This window comes from Sus scrofa, chromosome 6, assembly GCF_054392235.1.
Source record: "Sus scrofa isolate SSC_HxYL_T2T_F1_AM1 chromosome 6, Sscrofa_HxYL_maternal_Yorkshire_Landrace_v2.0, whole genome shotgun sequence".
Taxonomy (NCBI): domain Eukaryota; kingdom Metazoa; phylum Chordata; class Mammalia; order Artiodactyla; family Suidae; genus Sus; species Sus scrofa.
The window spans coordinates 108512836-108531745 of record NC_139388.1 but is presented as its reverse complement, the minus strand read 5'-3'; the positions used below and the strand labels follow the sequence as shown (position 1 = coordinate 108531745).

General features: G+C 37.9%; 1 protein-coding gene across 2 annotated transcripts in view; it reads left to right on the top strand.

Moving 5' to 3' along the window:
• The window catches only part of NDC80 (NDC80 kinetochore complex component), a 54935-nt gene that overhangs the window by 26713 nt on the left and 9312 nt on the right, over window positions 1-18910 (top strand). For both annotated transcript variants that reach the window (XM_013999249.3, XM_021096139.2), the window contains exons 11-16: window positions 2129-2334; window positions 4813-4965; window positions 7847-7936; window positions 13978-14070; window positions 15474-15604; window positions 16681-16783. In XM_013999249.3, coding sequence (XP_013854703.2) covers window positions 2129-2334; window positions 4813-4965; window positions 7847-7936; window positions 13978-14070; window positions 15474-15604; window positions 16681-16783 — 776 coding nt within the window. The remainder of the gene's footprint in view (window positions 1-2128; window positions 2335-4812; window positions 4966-7846; window positions 7937-13977; window positions 14071-15473; window positions 15605-16680; window positions 16784-18910) is intronic.

Here is an 18910-nt window from a genome sequence, read left to right as displayed (position 1 = left end):
TGGCAACCCCAGATCCTTAACCCACTGTGCCACCACAGGAACTCCCTCCTAAGATGTTTTTATTCTGAGTATTTTAAGTTTCTTGGGGGTTCCAGACATGGATCAGTGGTTAACAACCCTGACCAGTTATCCATGAGGACACAGGTTTGATCCCTGGCCTCGTTCAGTGGGATAAGGATCTGGTGTTGCCCTGATCTATGGTGTAGTTCACAGGCTCTGCTCAGATTCCGCATTGCTATGGCTTAGGAGTAGGCCAGCAGCTGCAGTTCCAATTCAACCCTTAGCCTGGGAACTTCCATGTGCCTCCGGTGTGGCCCTAAAAAGACAAAAAAATAAGTTTCTTGATTATTTAAAGCCATTCGTGGAGTTCCCACTGTGACACAAAGGGATCAGAAGTGTCTTGGGATGCAGGTTCGATCCCCGGCCTGGCACAGTGGGTTAAGGATCCAGCATTGCTATAGCTGCAGCATAGGTCACGATTACAGCTTGGATCTGATCTCTGGCCCAGGAACTCCATGTGCCCATACGCCATGGAGTGGCCAGAAAGGGAGGCGGGGGAAGCCACTCATAACCAAGAGTGAATGAGACATATTTAAACTCTCTAAGTATTGTATATTGTGGATTTTTTATGCAGATTCCTCTAATATATGAAGTCTTACTTAAACCAGCCAGTAATTTATTTTGAGCTCAGGTGTGGCACTTCCCAACTATAGTTCTGTAGTATGAATGAATTACAACAAAGCCAAGATATTGGATCCTCTCAGCCCTCAGGACGATTTTCTTGACCCTTTTAGTCATGAGTATTCTTATCCATCCATTTATCTCAGCCTACTTAAAAAATACTGTCATATTCTTTATAAGCTATGAGTCACAAAATGTTGAAATCACTTTTCTGTATGACCACAAATACTTTAAATTTGATAACTTTTCTTCCCCTGTCATGATCATTTGCTGTTTGTATGTGCCATATTCTCTTAGTTCAATATAGTCATTCATGATTACAAATTTTGCTAAGCAAGAACCTAACTGGTATGATCACTTAATATCTGATGAAACCACTGAAAAATATCACTGAAATAAGAATAAACTGATGTATGTTCATATAAATATTTTTATGTTTGCAAAAAACTTTAGCAGTTCTTTTATGGCGCAGTGGATGAAGGATCTGGTATTGTCACTTCAGCAGCTTGGGTTGCTCCTGTGGCACAGGTTTGATCCCTGGCCCAGGAACTTCCACATGCTGTGGGTGTAGCCAAAAAAAAAATGTGGGTTTTCTGACTTATTGCAGAGAATCATGCAGGAGTATTAAAAATTTTTTTTTTTGCTTTTTAGGTCTGCACCTGCAGCATATGGAAGTTCCCAGGCTCGGGGTCAAATTGGAGCTACCTACAGCTTTTGGACTACACCACAGCCACAGCAACTCTGGATCCAAGCCACATCTGCAATCTATACCACAGTTCATGACAACACCAGATCTGTAACCCACTGAGCAAGGCCAGGGATCAAACCTGCACCCTCATGGATACTAGTCGGGTTCATTTCTGCTGAACCACAGCAGGAACTCCTTAAGAAGTATTTTAACTGAACAACAGACTATCTCTCTTAAGTCTAACAATTCTTAATCATAATCATCATGTATGGGGCCATTTTTTTTTTTACTATTTCTTTTTTGGGCTCCCCATGGCATATGGAGTTCCCAGGCCAGGGATTGGATCCAAGCCACAGTCGCAACCACAGCCAAAGCTGCGGTCATGCCAGATCCTTAACCCACTGTGCTGGGCCAGGGATCGAACCTGCCTCCTGGCACTCCCAAGATGCCACTGATCTCATTGTGCCACAGCAGGAACTCTCCTTTTTTTTTTTTTTTTTTTTTTTTTTTTTTAATGTAGTGCGTTCTGAAAACCATAGCAAGCCAGGAGAGAAATAAAGTTCTAACATAAAACTTTAATTATATTTTTTAAGAATGTTATTAACAAAGTGGGATCAGAATTATCCAAAAAAAGAAGAGAAAAATAAACATGTACATAACTTTGAAATTTAGACATCTTGATCAACTCTATTAAGTAATGGCATCAGTTTCTTTGTAGGAATTAAAGGAACTTAAAAACATTTTTCTTTTTCAATGAAGAACTAGAATGTGAAACAATGAAACAGGAGAATTCTCGACTACAGAATATTGTTGATAACCAGAAGTACTCAGTTGCAGACATTGAGAGAATAAATCATGAAAGAAATGAATTGCAGCAGACTATTAATAAATTAACCAAGGACCTGGAGACTGAACAACAGCAGTTGTGGAATGAGGAGCTGAAATATGCCCGAGGCAAAGAGGCGGTATGTCAGCCACTCCTAGAGTGGCAAGTCATCAGAATTTACATTTGTAAAGCTCTATCCTAATTAATAAGAGTTGAGTGGGTAGAATAAATTAGCCTGAGAGGTAATCTTTTACCTTTGACCTTTTTCTAAAAATGCACTCATCCCTTTGTCAATTCAGTAATAGCCGAATTTCTTTGTCATATTTAAGATAGCCTGGATTTGCTTTTTTGTTTGTTTTTTTCTTTTTTTTTTTTTCTTTTTAATATGGAGTGAATTACTCTATATCCTCTTTCCATACAGTCAGTATAAGAACCCAGCCTGTGGTAAACACTGGAGGCCCTGTATTTTCTGATAGTGAACCAAGAAAGCAAAAAAGTCTCTAAGGTTGGGAGTTGGGGGGGTGCACTGGGGGTTTGGGATGGAAATACTATAAAATTTGGTTGTGATGATCGTTGTACAACTATAAAGGTAATAAAATTCATTAAGTAATTTATTTTTATTTTCTTTTTTTGCCTTTTCCGGGGCCACTCCCGCGGCACATGGAGGTTCCCAGGTTAGGGGTCCAATCAGAGCTGTTGCTGCCAGCCTACACCAGAGCCATAGCAACGCGGGATCCAAGCCACATCAGTGACCTACACCACAGCTCAACGCTGGATCCCAACCCACTGAGCAAGGCCAGGGATCGAACGCACAACCTCATGGTTCCTAGTCGGATTCGTTAACCTCTGAGCCACGACGGAAACTCCTCATTGAGTAATTTTTAAAAATGGGAAAAAAAGTCTCTAAGGCCATGAAAATAGTCTTCATAAATCTCATGCCTTTTATTCTAGAAATGGATATGAGGACTTCTTTATTTACCTCCTCACTACTTAAACATGTATTTTGAGTAGTGCCACTTTGTGCCGCTCACACTGGGAGTTAAGGAAAGGTTAAAAAAAAAAAAAAAATGTAGACTGCCCCCCTCAAGAAACTTCCAGCCTAGTTGATATTTTTCTGCCATGAGATCAGACCTCTAATAGGTATTTGCACAGCACACGGAGGAGGCATGTAGTATACCTAATCCGGATTTGGTGCGTGATGTGGGGAGATGGGTTGGCAGCGGTTTTTAGAAAAGCTTCCTTGAAGAGGTAACACTTGAACTGAATTGGGAAGTGTAAGGGAAGGTTAACATGGCAAGAGTGGGGGAGCCAGCAAACCAGTACATGGGAAAGCGCAGGGAGAAAATAGCATGATGTACTCTCGCATCTTAAGCTTTTCTTATGGCTGGAGCTTAATAGCAAGGGATGGGGGCTTGTGCAAATGATGAAACCAAAGGATAAGCATAGATCCTTTTAATGTTTAGAAGTTTGGACTTTATCCTGAAAGCTCCATGAAGCCCTTAATTTTTTTTTTTCTTTTTTTTTGTCTTTGCCTTTTCTAGGGCCGCTCCCGCGGCATATGGAGGTTCTCAGGCTAGGGGTCTAATCAGAGCTGCAGCCACCAGCCTACGCCAGAGCCACAGCAACGCAGGATCCGAGCCTCGTCTGCAGCCTACACCACAGCTCACGCCAATGCCAGATCCTTAACCCACTTAGCAAGGCCAGGGATCGAACTCGCAACCTCATGGTTCCTAGTCTTATTTGTTAACCACTGTGCCACGACGGGAACTCCAAAGCCCTTAAAATTTTTAAACAGAAATGATCACATTTCAGAAAGATATCACTCCCTCTCTCCTTTTTGGTCTTTTTAGGGCCACACCCGCAGCATATGGAAGTTCCCAGGCTAGGGGTCAAATCAGAGCTGTAGCTGCCAGCCTATACCATAGCCACAGCAACACCAGATCCAAGCTGCATCTACAACCTACACTGCAGCTTTTGGCAATGCCGGATCTTTAACCCACTGAGAGAGGCCAGAAATCAAACCCGCATCCTCATGGACACCATGTCGGGTTCTTAACCCACTGAGCCATGATAAGTACTCCCTAAATACAGTTTTGTTTTTTTTTTTTTTAGGGCTGCACCTGCGGCATATGGAAGTTCCCAGGTTAGGGGTCAAATCGGAGCCACAGCTGCCAGCCACAGCCACAGCAATGCAGGAGCCGAGCTGCGTCTGTGACCTACACCATAGCTCACGGCAATGCCGGATCCTTAACCCACTGATCGAGGCCAGGGATCGAACCCACATCCTCATGGTTCCTGTTGGGTTCGTTAACCACTGAACCACAAAGGGAACTAACTCCCCTAAATACAGACTTTTATTCTAAACTATTCGTTAAATAAATGGAAGAACAGTAGTAATATATTGCTTGCTAATTAATTATAGTCTTAAACTATCCTATAATCGAATGCAAATAAAATATTTTATTCTTTATATTTTAAAAACTACCATCTTACTACTAAAAAATACTAAATTATAAACTGCTAAAAAACACATAATTTTTGTGTACAACTTCAAAAATGTCCTCACCATATAGAATGGAGCTGTTTTTTTAACCATTTATTTTTCTGTCTTTCACAGATTGAAACACAATTGGCAGAGTATCATAAATTGGCTAGAAAATTAAAACTTATCCCTAAGGGTGCTGAGAATTCCAGAGGTTATGACTTTGAAATTAAGTTTAATCCTGAAGCTGGTGCCAACTGCCTTGTCAAATATAGAGCTCAAGTTTATGTAAGTAATCGTGAGTACTTCAAAAGTTTTTAAATCATATGATTAATATCTGGTTCATATATTTATAAGTAAGAGTTTAAACTTTAGCATGCCCCTAACTTAGGACTAAACTTAGAGATATACAACACTAAAAAATGTTAGCTTCTTTCTTCTTGGTAGTAGAGAGCTCTCTATTACCCTTCAACTTATAAAGCCTTGTCTTCCTCTCTGTGTACTTTGTCTATTTAGCTGTCCGACAAAAGATTTGATTAGGCAATAGACACCAGTGGTGTAAGGGCAAAAATGACCTGGCCCTTGCTCTCAAGTTGCTATTAGTCCCCTCATGGAAATCTTAAAAAAAAAAAAAGCTATATTCATGCTTTATTAAATATCTTTACAAGGTATAGTAACAAAATCTGTTACTCCCAGAACTGAAAGAGAAGTAGTCTCTGCTGAGATGATGAACTTAGAACGCAGTCTTGAAAGATGAGATGTTTATGGGGGCAGTCTGTAGGAAAGAGTTTTAGGCACAAGGACACATGAAGGGGTGAAATACAATAGAGTACTAAGTAACACCTACAGTCAGTAATGAGAAATCTTCCTTTAATTTCAAATATAGCCACGGATGTGATGTGAGGAAGAAAAATTGCTATTTCAATTTCTTGATTTTAGTATTTTAGTGGCCCCCCAAACATCAATTTTCAAAATAGTTTTTAATATAAGAATATCAGCAAAAGTCTAAAGCATGCATTTTTTCCCTTGAGAATCAATCATTCCATAAATTATTTCTTGAGTACAGCTATGTTCAATACCAGCTAGATGGTAGAGATAAAATACCCAGAAAAAGATGCAGTCCCTACTTTCCCAGATTACAGTTTATTGGTATACCAACTTTGATTAAATAAAGCTAGACTCATTCTCAATAGAAAAAAAATGCATCCAGTAAACATCTAATCTTTTACTGTATTGTTTCTCAAGCAATAGCTCAGTAGATGGGTAGATAGATAGGCAGGCAGGCAGCTAGAGTTGACGCTCCTCTATTTTGAGTGGTTTGACATGGCTGGTGCAAGAAAACAATAACCTGAATCAAATCACTGCAGAAATGATTACTTAGTACAAAAAGAATGCATATGCTCAGAAAAGGAAAATTTTTTCTTTGCTCCCTGGAAATAGTTTTATATAATAACAGCAATAAAAATAGAAATAGCAGGTAGCCTAACCAGTTTAAGACTCAGTTTTGTCACTGCTGTGGCTTGGGTTTGATCCCTGGCCTGGGAATTTCTGCATGCTGTGGGCACAGCCAAAAAAAAAAGAGATAGATATAGCATCAGGAAGGTGCAACCCCAACTGTTACAAGTAGTATTTGCAGAAAGATTCTTAAGGAGATTAGAGAGGCTGTTGTATTTTTCAAAAAAGAACAGCCAAAATTAAAACTCAACAATAACTTCAAAAGACCAGCTGAAAAACAGTTTTCTTTTGGAGTGACGAAATTGTCCTAGAATGAGTGTACATAAATGCACCAAATGCCTTGGTTTCTACACTTTAAAAGAGTTAATTTTATGTTAAATTATTTCAGTTTAACCATTTTAAAGTGTGAGTTTCATCTCAATAGAAAAATAAATCATGGGAATCAATGAAGTGCAGTGTTGAAACACAATCAGTAGAATAGAGGATAAATATAAGACATGTAAGCAGATACGAGATTCCAGTTGGTGAAATGTGAAGATGCGGGGAGAGAGGCAAACCCAGAGAGCAGAGAAGCCCTGCGCCCTCCCAAATACCCTGCCCTGTGCATCTCTTACATCTGGCTATTGCTGAGTCATATCCTTATTTAAATAAACTGGTAAACATTTGCCTATTTCTGGACACCCACCTGCATTATTCAGGGATTGGACCACCCCAGCAATCTCTCTCCAGTAGCACATTGTTGGGGAGAGAGAAAGTTCCTTCTCCCAGGCAATTTTGGCAAGCCAGCCTGGAAAAATCACCAGTTGGAAAACTGCTATATCTGAGAGATCCTGGGACATCTAAAAAAAAAAGCAGGTAGAAGGTAAGATTGCTTACCTGGATCTCTTGACTGCAGGATCCAGTAGAAGGGAAAGTGATGAGAGTCCCTTTTCTCTCAATTTTGATATAAGTCCTGCTATAAGAACAGGAGAAGAGTAGAGGGGGACATTTCCCTCTCCTTGACAGTGTCAAGATTTTCCTCGTTCCTTTTGCAGCCTCAGTCCTACATTGTATGGCTTATTCAACCAGTCCCTACTGGTGGGCATCTGCCATGTTTCAAGTCTTCTGCTATTACAACAGAGTTACAATGGAGAGCCAAAAAAAAAAAAGAAGAAGAAGAAGAAATATAAGCAGATAATTGTAAGACTAAAAAATTGAGAAGGATTCAGAGGAAAATTACACATCTAGAGAGCATAACATAAAAGTAAACTTACAGAGAGTTCCCTTGTGGTGCAGAGGTTTAAGACTCCAGCATTATTACTGAAGTGGCCCAGGTTGCTACTGTGATATAGGTTCAAGCCCTGATCCAGGAACTTCCACATGCCTCAGGTGTGGCCAAAACAAAAAAAAACAAAATTAAAAAATAAACCTACATATAAATTGTTTTTAATAAAGATACTGCATTAAACTAAATGTACTTATAAAATGTTTAAGTATTAGAAGTGAATTTACAGAATCGAGACGCAAATCTAGAATTTTGCAAGTATTTAAAACCCAAAGATTACCTTCAATAGTTACAGAAATTGTGTTAAAATTAATTTTATTTTTTTATCGATGATATATTTGGATTTAAAACTCCATGGCATCACTCTTTTTCTCCAAAAAGTGTGCTTCATGAGAGAAATTTTGTAATTACATGTGTCATATATAACCCACATTCCTATATATTTTATAGGTACCACTCAAGGAACTCTTGAACCAGACTGAAGAAGAAATTAATAAAGCTCTAAATAAAAAGATGGGGTTAGAAGATACTTTAGAACAAGTAAGTAGTGAAACATAGAATCATTAAAAACAAATGTAAGATTTTGTGGTTTCTGATTGCTAAGGAATGAGTTTTTAATAAAATATTATGAAAAATGAGGGAGTTCCCATTGTGCCCAGCAGAAACAAATCCGACTAGTATCCATGAGGATATGGGTTTGATCCCTGGCCTCACTCAGTGGGTCAGGGATCTGGCGTTGCCATGAGCTATGGTATAGGTTGCAGATGTGGCCCGGATCTGGCATTGCCGTGGCTCTGGCGTAGACCAGTGACTACAGCTCCGATTAGACCCCAGCCTGGGAAGCTCCACATCCCGTGGGGGTGGCCTTAGAAAAGACAGAAAGACAAAAAGAACTATTGTATTCTGGATAACAGATTTCAAGTTTTAAAAGAAATCCTATCTTTTCTGAGAATAGAAACATGTTTATTTTTTCTCATTTAGAAATATGCACTTCACAAATAATTTTGAAAATAACCCACATCTTTTTAGTTTATCAAATTTCATGAAGACTTACTTTGTATTAGAAAGATTTTTTCCACTCCTCCCACAAATAGAAAATTTGTTAGATAAGTGATACTATTCTTATTATAATATGGGGCTTTTGCAAATTTGTGGGGTTTGTAACATCACAGTATAGAAAGAAGGTAGGAATCGGGACTGCTTTAACAAAAGATGTTCTAACCAGTGATGGTTATTTGAGGTGACATCTTCCTTTAGCGTGCTTCAGTTCACTTTCTCTCTGGTGGGAATGGGCAGTTAAAGTTAACATCAAGACTCAAAAAGGTTTGAATTTCAAGCAATAAGAACATCCTGACTAAAACATTTCAAACTGACTTGAAAAATTTGGGCAGGGTGGGAAGGCGATTTATAAAATGCCTGCCATGGGCTAGGCCCCATGTTAATCTTCCAAAGATAAATATAACTAAAATTTATATGAAAGAGTCCCATTTGGAGAAAAGGTGATATATGCAGTTATGCTAGTTAGATTAGCATATTTACAAAACCCCTTTGGGCATAGAAAAAAAGATTGATTTAATGGGAAACAACTGATATTAAGAGGTTAAACCAAAGTATTAGACAAGAAATAGAAAGAAGGGGACAGGTTCAAGAAATGTTAAGGGGATAGAACTCAAGCATTTTATGGCTGAATATGAAAGCTGAGAGAGAAAGGATCAACAGCAACTTCGAGGATTTCCCTGTGGCACAGCAGATTTTAAGGATCTGGCATTGTCACTGCTGTGGCTCAGGTCACTGCTGGCACAGGTTTGATCCCTGGCCCAGGAACTTCCACATGCCAAGTGTGGATCTAAAAACAACAACAAAAAAAAACCACAGTGACTTTTTCTGATGGGCAAACCAGAGGAAGAAAAATGAGTGCTGGGAGTAGCCAGGACAGGCTGGAGATGCTGAGCTTACTGTCCATGGGATAGATTTATCGGCTCTGAAAATACATATTTTAGGGTCTTTAGCATATGCATGACCTTTGAAACCAGGGATATGGTCGATGTTTCTTAGGGAGGATATGTGAAAGAAAGTGGCAAAGGAAGGAAATTTTAGGAAAAACTCATAGGAGAAGTAGGCAAAGTAGTTGAAGAAAAGGATATACTATAAAGGCCAAGTAAGGAAGACTTTTCAAGAAAGAGGTTATCCTAGCTGAAGTTACTCTGGTAAACATTTCATAATATATGCATATACCAAATCATCATGCTGTATACTTTAAACCTTTGCAATGTTATATGTCAGTTATATCTCAGTGAAACAGGGGAAAGGGAATGACCAGTGATGTCCTATGCTTCAGAGACTAGAAACTAAAGCTATTTTTTTTTCAATTTGACAAGTAGTTTAACCAAGTTAAGATGGCATAAAATAGCAATTTGAAATAGTAAAGGTTAAACAGATTAATAGATTAGATAACAAAACTAATAAATCTGATAAGTACTTTAAAATAATTGCCAAAACCATTCAATAAAAAGCAGGGAAAAAAATGAGAACTAGGTACATTATAAATATGGGAGGAATTTATTTGAGTTATGAAGTAATACAAAAATCTATCTTTAAAGAACACATACACACACCTCTGAAGACCTAGAGACCAAAGAACATGGCATGTTGAAAAATTAACCATGAATATAAGTAGGACAGGCTGGAAGCCTGGAGAAATAAGAACCTAATTCTGAAGAGGCATATTTACTTTTGTTTACTGGTTGAATTTTTATTCTATACACAGCAAGGATCCTTGAAGATTTTTAAGCAAGGGAATAAAACCTGTGTAATTTATTGAGCTCACGGTGTTGACATTTTGAAGGATAGGTCAGAGGTAGGTACATGAGGCTAGAGACACAAGATTGAGAGACTTAACAGTATCTTGATCCTTAAATGGTAAGGACTCAAACCAAGGCTATTGCAGTGAAAATGGAGAAAAGATATGTAAAGATTGAAACTGCATAATTTGGTGATCCACTTTGATGTGAAGCTTAAGGAAGAGAGAAAAAGAATGTCAAGTGTCCAGCTTTGGTATATGGTATTAAAGAAAAGTTATTTGTGACATGTGTTAGTGGTGGTAAGGTGGACTTTAGTCAAGGGGAAGAGGGAGCTACTACAGTGGGGTTTTGTAGTAGGTGAGAAAGATTGAGCTCAATTCCAAATATAACAAAGAAAAGTAGGAATTATAGCCAAAGAGCATGGTCGGAATCAGTGACTGGAAAATAACTGAGAGGAAGTATCAGAGGTAAGAGGGGATTCTAGCTAAACCAACCCCAGGTTTCTAGCTGAGGGCAGGCCACGGTGATGAGACACCACCTAGGGCATGGTATAGGATGTGGAACCTGATCAGATACTGAAGATGGGAGATTCTGGTTAAAGTGACTTACCAGGATTCTTGCCTAAAATTGGATAATACAGAGAGAAACAGAACAGTCCACAAATCAACCTAATTGAGAAGAGAGTTCAGAAGATCCTGTAGTTTAGTCAAAGAGAGATTTTTTTTGTCAGTGCTAGAACCTTGAATACAAAAAAGGGTGTAGAACAGAGAATTCCAGGCTGGAATATGCTGAGCTTCAGGTCCTGGGACATCAAAGTAGAGAATGTCCAATAGGAAGTTGGAGTTTGGAGATAATATAGATAGATATTTTTAGCTTGATATAATTAAAGCCAGGAGATTGCCCAGGTGTGAGGCTGAGAGAGAGCTGTCCCAAGTGAGCAAAGAGAATACGGCCAAAATGGGAAAACTCAGAGAACATCATCCAAAACACAGAGAAAGAGAAATCTGCAAGAAGAATTAGAAGAACTTCCTAACACACAAAGAGGAAACCAAGGAGTTCCCATCATGGCACAGCAGAAACGAATCTGACTAGGAACCATGAGGTTGTGGGTTCAGTCCCTGGCCTCTATCAGTGGATTAAGGATCTGGCGTTGCCATGAGCTGTAGTGTAGGTCACAAACACGGCTAGGATCTTGCGTTGCTGTGGCTGTGGTGTAGGCCAGCAGTTGTAGTTCCAGTTCGACCCCTAGCCTGGGAACCTCCATATGCCACAGTTGCAGCTCTAAAAAGACAAAATAAAAATTAAAGAAAAAAAAAAAAAAAGAGGAAACCAAAAGTTTCCATGGTTTAGAAAACAAGAAAGGAGATTTCAGTAGCAAGTGATCAGTGACTACCAATGTTGTTCAGATTAAATCTGAACGTTGTGTTGGCTTTAGCCGTAAAAATATTCCTTGTGACATTTGCAAAAGCAACTTCATAAAGTAGAAGAGCCAGAAAGCATGTTACTCTAAAGTTTGAATGGTAAACAAGGAAGATACTATAATCCAAATTGGTTATTCTTTGTGGCTTACTACAAGTCTATTAGAGATGTTTGACTCTAAGAAACAGAGGTGGAACAGTAGCAAGAAAGTGCTGTATAGGAAAGGTTTTGGGGGTTTTTTGGTGGGGGAGGGTAATGGGAGGGGTTTGGTTTTAAAGATGAGGGAGAGAGTTCAGTAGAAAGATGGTAAAGTTTAGAAAATTAAGGGGAAAAGGCATCAGTGGATTTGAATGTGATCCATGGAGAAATACAAGAGCATGTGATCCAGAAAAGGGCTGAAGGAAAGTATGTGCCCTGCATCCTAAAACTGACTAGAAGGAAGAAGGAAAGGTCTTGTGTTGGGTTGGTTGGTTGGTTGGTTGGAAGGAGGCAAGGAGTGATAGAATTCCAGTCTAGTGGCTTCTCTCTTCTCAATGATAGAAGAAAAAAAGTCACCTAATTAGAGTAATTAATGATATCTTCTTTGCTTAAAAGAAGCTTAAGAGCTTAGAAAGAAAGGAGGAAAGGAAGCCAAATATTGATAGTTCTTAGTGGTTGCAGGATTATTGGTGATTTTATTTTCTTTACTCCTTCCCCTTTTACCATAGTGGAAATCTGTACTTTTGTAATCAGGAGGGGAAAAAATGTTTAATTGATGACACTTTAGTAAAGCTGACACAGAAAATAAAGTTACTCAGATATAAGCAAACACATTTGATCAACCATGAAGTTGGAAGTAGTGGAAGTTCTGATTATTTGGATGTCAGCTGGTCTTATTACAGATGAATTTAATGAAACAAATTATTTCAGAAGTAGCCTATCTTAAGACTGGAATCAGAGTTTATAGCTTGAGTAACTGGTGTTTAAAATTTGAAAGGCAAGTGGTATAGAAAAAGTCCGTGAAGTTAGTTTTGAATTCTGGGCATATGCTAATTGCATGATCCTGAGTAAACGGCATTCTTCTAGCCCACTCTTCTCACTTGTAAATAGGAAAGGCCTGTCCCTTAGAAGGGACTTTGGATGACTGAATGAGAAGTACTATGTACAAGAAGAGAAAGGTACTATATGTAAGTTTCTTTAATAAGCTTAGTCATTTTATCATCTTACCTTTGCCAAATAACAATAGCTTCACTAAATTTTTCCCAAAACATATATATATTTTCTTTTTTTTTTTTTTTTTTTTTTTTTTTTTTTTGGTCTTTTTGTCTTTTGTTGTTGTTGCTGTTGCTATTTCTTGGGCCGCTCCCGCGGCATATGGAGGTTCCCAGGCTAGGGGTTGAATCGGAGCTGTAGCCACCGGCCTACACCAGAGCCACAGCAACGCGGGATCCGAGCCGCGTCTGCAACCTACACCACAGCTCACGGCAATGCCGGATCATTAACCCACTGAGCAAGGGCAGGGACCGAACCCGCAACCTCATGGTTCCTAGTCGGATTCATTAACCACTGCGCCATGACGGGAACTCCCATATATATATTTTCTAAATGTATGTATGTGTAGAATTATGCTTTTAAAGAAAGATGTCAAATATATTGTTTCCTGTTTGAAATATTATCTTTTTGGTCTATTTGAAAACATTCTGTATTAATTACCAGTATCAGTACTTGTCAACAGGAGGTGAAATTTAGCAACACTTTTTTTTTTCCAGTTTTGGTTTTAGCAGATCTTAAATTAGCCCAAGCTGAAAAAGATTAAATGTAGTTACTTTATTACTCTTCGGAAGAATGCATTGACTATAACCAATTAGCAAATATTATCAAAATAAAATCAATATGAACAGTTCTCTTTAAGATCCCATAAAGTAAACATATCAATGAAAGCTAGATAACTGAAGTAGGTAAAATAAATAAAGTGAGGCCTCAAAACTAGAGAATAAAATAATTTATATTAATAAATTAATATCAAAAATTATATATAATACTTGTATAACATGTATGAGAGCTTTAAAAAGTACTCTTACAGCTGGAAGTGGAAGAAAAGATATCGTTATCTTTATTTTACTGAGAATTAAGCCAGATTTTTTATTCCTAATGCCGTACCATACCACTCTGCATTTAAACATTATATATATATTTAGAAGTCCTCTTGAAATTAATTTCACTTTGTGAAATAAGAAATCTGTAGGACAAATGATAGGGTAGAGTTCACAAGGGCTAGAAGAAATAACATGTTCAGTTAGTTGATGATATAAAAGTTTTATAACTTATTAAAAATTTTTGATGTATAGCTATGATTTCTCAACCAAAGTTTTATTCCTCAAGTTAAATACAATGATAACAGAAAGCAGGAGAAGTGTGCGAACTCTGAAAGAAGAAGTTCAAAAGCTGGACGATCTTTACCAACAAAAAGTTAAGGTAAGAATGTTATATTCTGTAACTTGGGCTTTAGTTTAATCTTCTCGTCTAAAGTTTGTTGTAAGGAGTTAAGCTGTTCTTCTTAAGGACTTTTTTCTGCAATCTAGCTATTTCACCATAGGATATGTTTAGTATTTCATTAATATTTTATACTTGCATTTTTAATTGAATATCCTTGGCAAGACCAAACATGTTTTAAGCCTTTCTTCTACCTTTTTATAGAGGTTTAGTGTTAATTATTTCTAAAGCTTGAACCTCGGTAAGGCCTTTATAAAAGTGGTTACCCTTAAAGAGTCATTGCAAACTAACCATCCTGGCCAAATTCCAGAGACCATTTACATGAAATTTAGAATGAGGGTACATAATGAGATTCATTCCCCATCACCTCTAATCTACCTTCTGGCTAGCATTTTACTCATAAGACTCTGCATTACCACTTATATACTTTATGTGAAAAAATTTAACCACACCAATATTTTTTCTTAGTTATACCAACAAAATATGAGGAATTGGAAACTTTTCTCTTGACCTGTATTACATTTAGGGCCTATACATTTTTTTAAGCAGTGTGAAATTTTTAGAAAATATGCCGCAATAATGGTCTATATGTAAAATATGAGGCATTTGATCATTTTTGTTTTTTCATACGTTCTCCATGATAGTGTTTGAGTTTATTTTCTAAAGCACGTAAGTGACAGACTTTAGCACACTGCATCTTGAGAAACCTAGGAATTGATGAATTGGGGTTACTTTGCCTGTTCATAATTAACATATATGTGAAATAATGGTTGTATGCAAGTTAACCACATTTTGACCTATATAAAAGGCCTCTTTTAGAGTTCCTGTTGTGGTGCAGTAGAAATGAATCCAACTAGGAACCACGAGGTTGCGGGTTCGATCCCTGGCCTCACTCAGTGGGTTAAGCATCTGGCTTTGCCTTAAGCTATGGTGTAGGTTGCAGATGCAGCTGGGATCCCAAGTTGCTGTGGCTTGGTGTAGACCAGCAGCTGTAGCTCCAATTTGACCCCTAGCTTGGGAACTTCAATATGCCTCGGGTGTGGCCCTAAAAATATTAAAAAAAGAAAAGAAAAAAAAAGGCCTCTTTTGATGCTCATGGAAAAACTTTAAATCAGAATACCATAAAATTTCCTATAGTACTGACTTGAATTACTGCTAAATGAATTCTGTACAGGCCTGTTGAGAAGGTCACATTTGTGTTTATAGTATAAACTTTCCAAAAGAGCATTTAAAAGTCTCTTACATGTAGAGCAGTAACATCCTGTGAATGCAAACGATGATGCAACCTGATTTTTTTAAATGCTTTACATAAATTTTTTGAAATCCTCCTGGAGCGTATAGAATGTGAATATTGAAAAACTATAACCATGGCTTTATCCTGATAGGAAGCTGAGGAAGAGGACAAAAAATGTGCCAATGAGCTGGAGTCCCTGGAAAAACACAAGCACCTGCTGGAGAGTGCAGTTAACGAGGGCCTCAGTGAAGCTATGAATGAGTTAGATGCTATTCAGCGGGAGTAAGTTCATCTTACCAAGATTTATAATGTTTATTTTCATTTCAATTATTTAACATTTCTGTGAAACTAGTGCTAAGTTTATTTGCTTTAGTTTGTATTTTAGAACTATTTCAGGGAGAAAAAGTAATGGATAGAGTTACTTTTAACTTGAGATACTTTCCTTAGACAAATACATTCTGCTACCATCATAGCTCTTACCCACTATTATCTCTTCAGTCAAGAGAGTACTGGATAGTTAATCCATAGGCTCTATATTAATTCATTTTAAAACACACTTTTTTCAGAGAGTTAAGGGACCCTCAGAAAACTTTTTAAAAAATCTTTCTTTGAGATTAGAAGTACAATCCTTAAGAAAATCACATCTCTTTATTTCTTTATTTGTAGCCTAGAAAACTCACTTGAAGGTGTTTTGGGCTTAATTTTTTTGTTTCTAATTTTAATCCATATGCCTAAAAGTAGGACTGCTGTTCCCTTATTTGTATGTATTTTATGTCTGGTCCCTGAAAGCATTTAAGTTTTACAATCCTTTAGGAGACTCTGGTAAAACAATTTGCTTCCAAGCTTTGTATGTTAAAGCATGAGGTTTTGGTGCTGTTTTGTGCTATTGCTTACATGGGATCTTTTTGGGTTTTTTGTTTGTTTGTTTGTTTTTTAGGGCCACACCTGTGGCATATGAAAGTTCCCAGGCTAGGGGTCAAATCAGAGCTGCAGCTGTTGACTGCAGCCACAGCAATGCCAGATCCCAGCTTTGTCTGTGACCTACACCAGAGCTCATGGCAACACCGGATCCTTTAACCCAATGAAAGAAGCCAGGGATTGAAGCCGCATTCTCATGGATACTAGCCAGGTTCTTAACCCACTGAGCCAAAACTGGAACTCCTGCATGGGATCTATGAAAATATTTTTGTTTCTGTTTTAACGATTGCAAACTGGACCCCTGAATTATACACAGGGTAAGCAGCACATTATCAATCACAGCCTGGTTTTGTTGAATGTGAAAAGGAGGAATGAACTAGCTAGAACTGATATATTAGGTTTTATCCTCTACAACTAAAACAAGAGTTTGTATCCTACAGATACCAGCTAGTTGTACAGACCACAACTGAAGAAAGACGAAAAGTGGGAAATAACTTGCAGCGTCTTTTAGAGATGGTTGCTACACATGTAGGGTCTGTGGAGGTAAGTATCTGCAGGGCTTTCCTACATTCTAAGAAAGCTTTTTAAAACTTTGATGTGTTTCTGTTTCTAAAGGAGATTTAAATAATAAATTTTATTTCTATGGAAAATATCTAGTAAAAATTTTATCAGAAGAATCTTGTATAGCAGTGTTCATTTTATAAAGTAGTCTGTTTTACATAGGTATACTGCACAACCCAGAAGTTCTAGTCCTATGTATCAGCCTACCAAGAGAAATGAAAATATGTCCATGCAAAGACTTGCAGACAAATGTTCATAGCAACATTATTCATAACAGCCAAAAAGGGTAAACAGCCCAAATATTCATTAACTGGTGGCTGATATACCCATATACTGGAAGATGATCCAGCAACAAAAGGAAAGCTCCAGTACATGCTACAGCTGGAATGAACATTCAAAACATTATACCCAGTGAATGATGTGAAAGTCCACATATTTATGACTCACTAATATGAAATGTCCAGGAAAGGCAGATCCACAGGGGCAGAAAGTAAATTTGTGGTTGCCAGGGGCTAGAGTGGGAATAAGAGCAGATGGGCACAAAGATTGTGGTAAGGGTTGCACAACTCTGTAACTTCATTAAGTTACTCTTGTTCCTTAAAGTATGTTTGTTTTTATTGAGATATATTATATATACAAAAAACAGAACCCTTAATAAAAAATGGGTTGTTTTATTCACATAAAACAACAATGATGTTAATCACATCAACAGTATATTATAGTGTTGTTCCAGGCCACATTCCATATGCTGGAAACATATTAGTACATTCAAGATTAAAGATTAAAACGAAAGAGCATGAGTTAATGACAAATATTTTTCCTATTAAAAAGCAAGATTAAACCGAGTAAATTGGAAGGTCAGGTTGGCTTTATTCATGAACTGGGCAGAGCGTTATCCCACCTTGCAAACAGAAAAGCATTCCAAAGAGCTCTAGAAAAGGAAAGGTAGTGAAACGCACAGAGGGAGTGGCATAAGGAAGTCATAAATGAAAAAAAGAATTAATTATTTCAAGACAGGGCATTTCCCTTTGGGGGACAAAAGGTTCTATTAGGCAGGTTACCTCACTCGTGCTGACCAGTTAAGGTTACATTCCTGGGGAAGGTTGAAACTGCAGTTAGGTTAGATATTACGTCCCAGTTTGGTGACGTGGGCTTAACACAAGTGACTCCATTTGGGGCCTATTGTTTCTTTTTAACAGTTCCCCCCTTTTCATCAGGCCCTCACTTGTCTGAGAGAAAGAGACATGATCAAAATTTAAGGCATTAGCACCACTGTCAGCTATTGCTTGCAGCTTTTGTTGATTCTTTGTGTGATATTCATAGGTCATGTCATTTTTGCTTAATCCCTGTGATATTCACAGGTCCCAGCTCTAAGTTCACAATCCTTAAGTTGGTCATTCTCTTCGGGGTTTCTTTACTAATGTTTCAGTCTTGGGGAGATCATTTGCTTGGTGGTTAGCTGCTGCAAACATGCATATAAAGTTTTTGAGAGAATGCAATGCACTGGGGAGATCCTTATGGTTAAAATAAGCAAGATAATCCCCAGTGTTTGGAGTGCACTTTAGAGCCTTAGTCCCCAGAACCCAAACCAGTCAAAACCAAATAAATCAAAGAAAGACCCTGCTGAAGGAGTCACCTTTTTTATTAATGATTTTTATTTTTTCCATTATAGCTGGTTTGCAGTGTTCTGTCAGTTTTCTGCTGTACAACAAGGTGATCCAGTCACACATACATATATATGCTTTTTTCTCACATTATCTTGTTCCATCATAAGTGACTAGCTATAGTTCCCAGTGCTCTACAGCAGGATCTCATTGCTTGTCCATTCCAGGAAGTCACCTTTTTAAGCCAAGTGTCTCGTCTGTAACTGAGTTTCAACTTCCTCAGAAGTGGTAATCCAGATATTGCAGGTGATGTTGGCCACAGCACGAACACTTCCTGGCTTACCTAAAAGATAATCAAAGGCTAACCTAAGAACAACTTTGGCCAAGGAAACTAAGGATTTTTGTTGGACAGCTACTGCTTTAGCATCAAAATCTGTAATACTTTCAAGAATTAAGGAGTTTAAGAGAGGTTTCCTGATCATAGCCTCAGTTGCACCTATGCCTA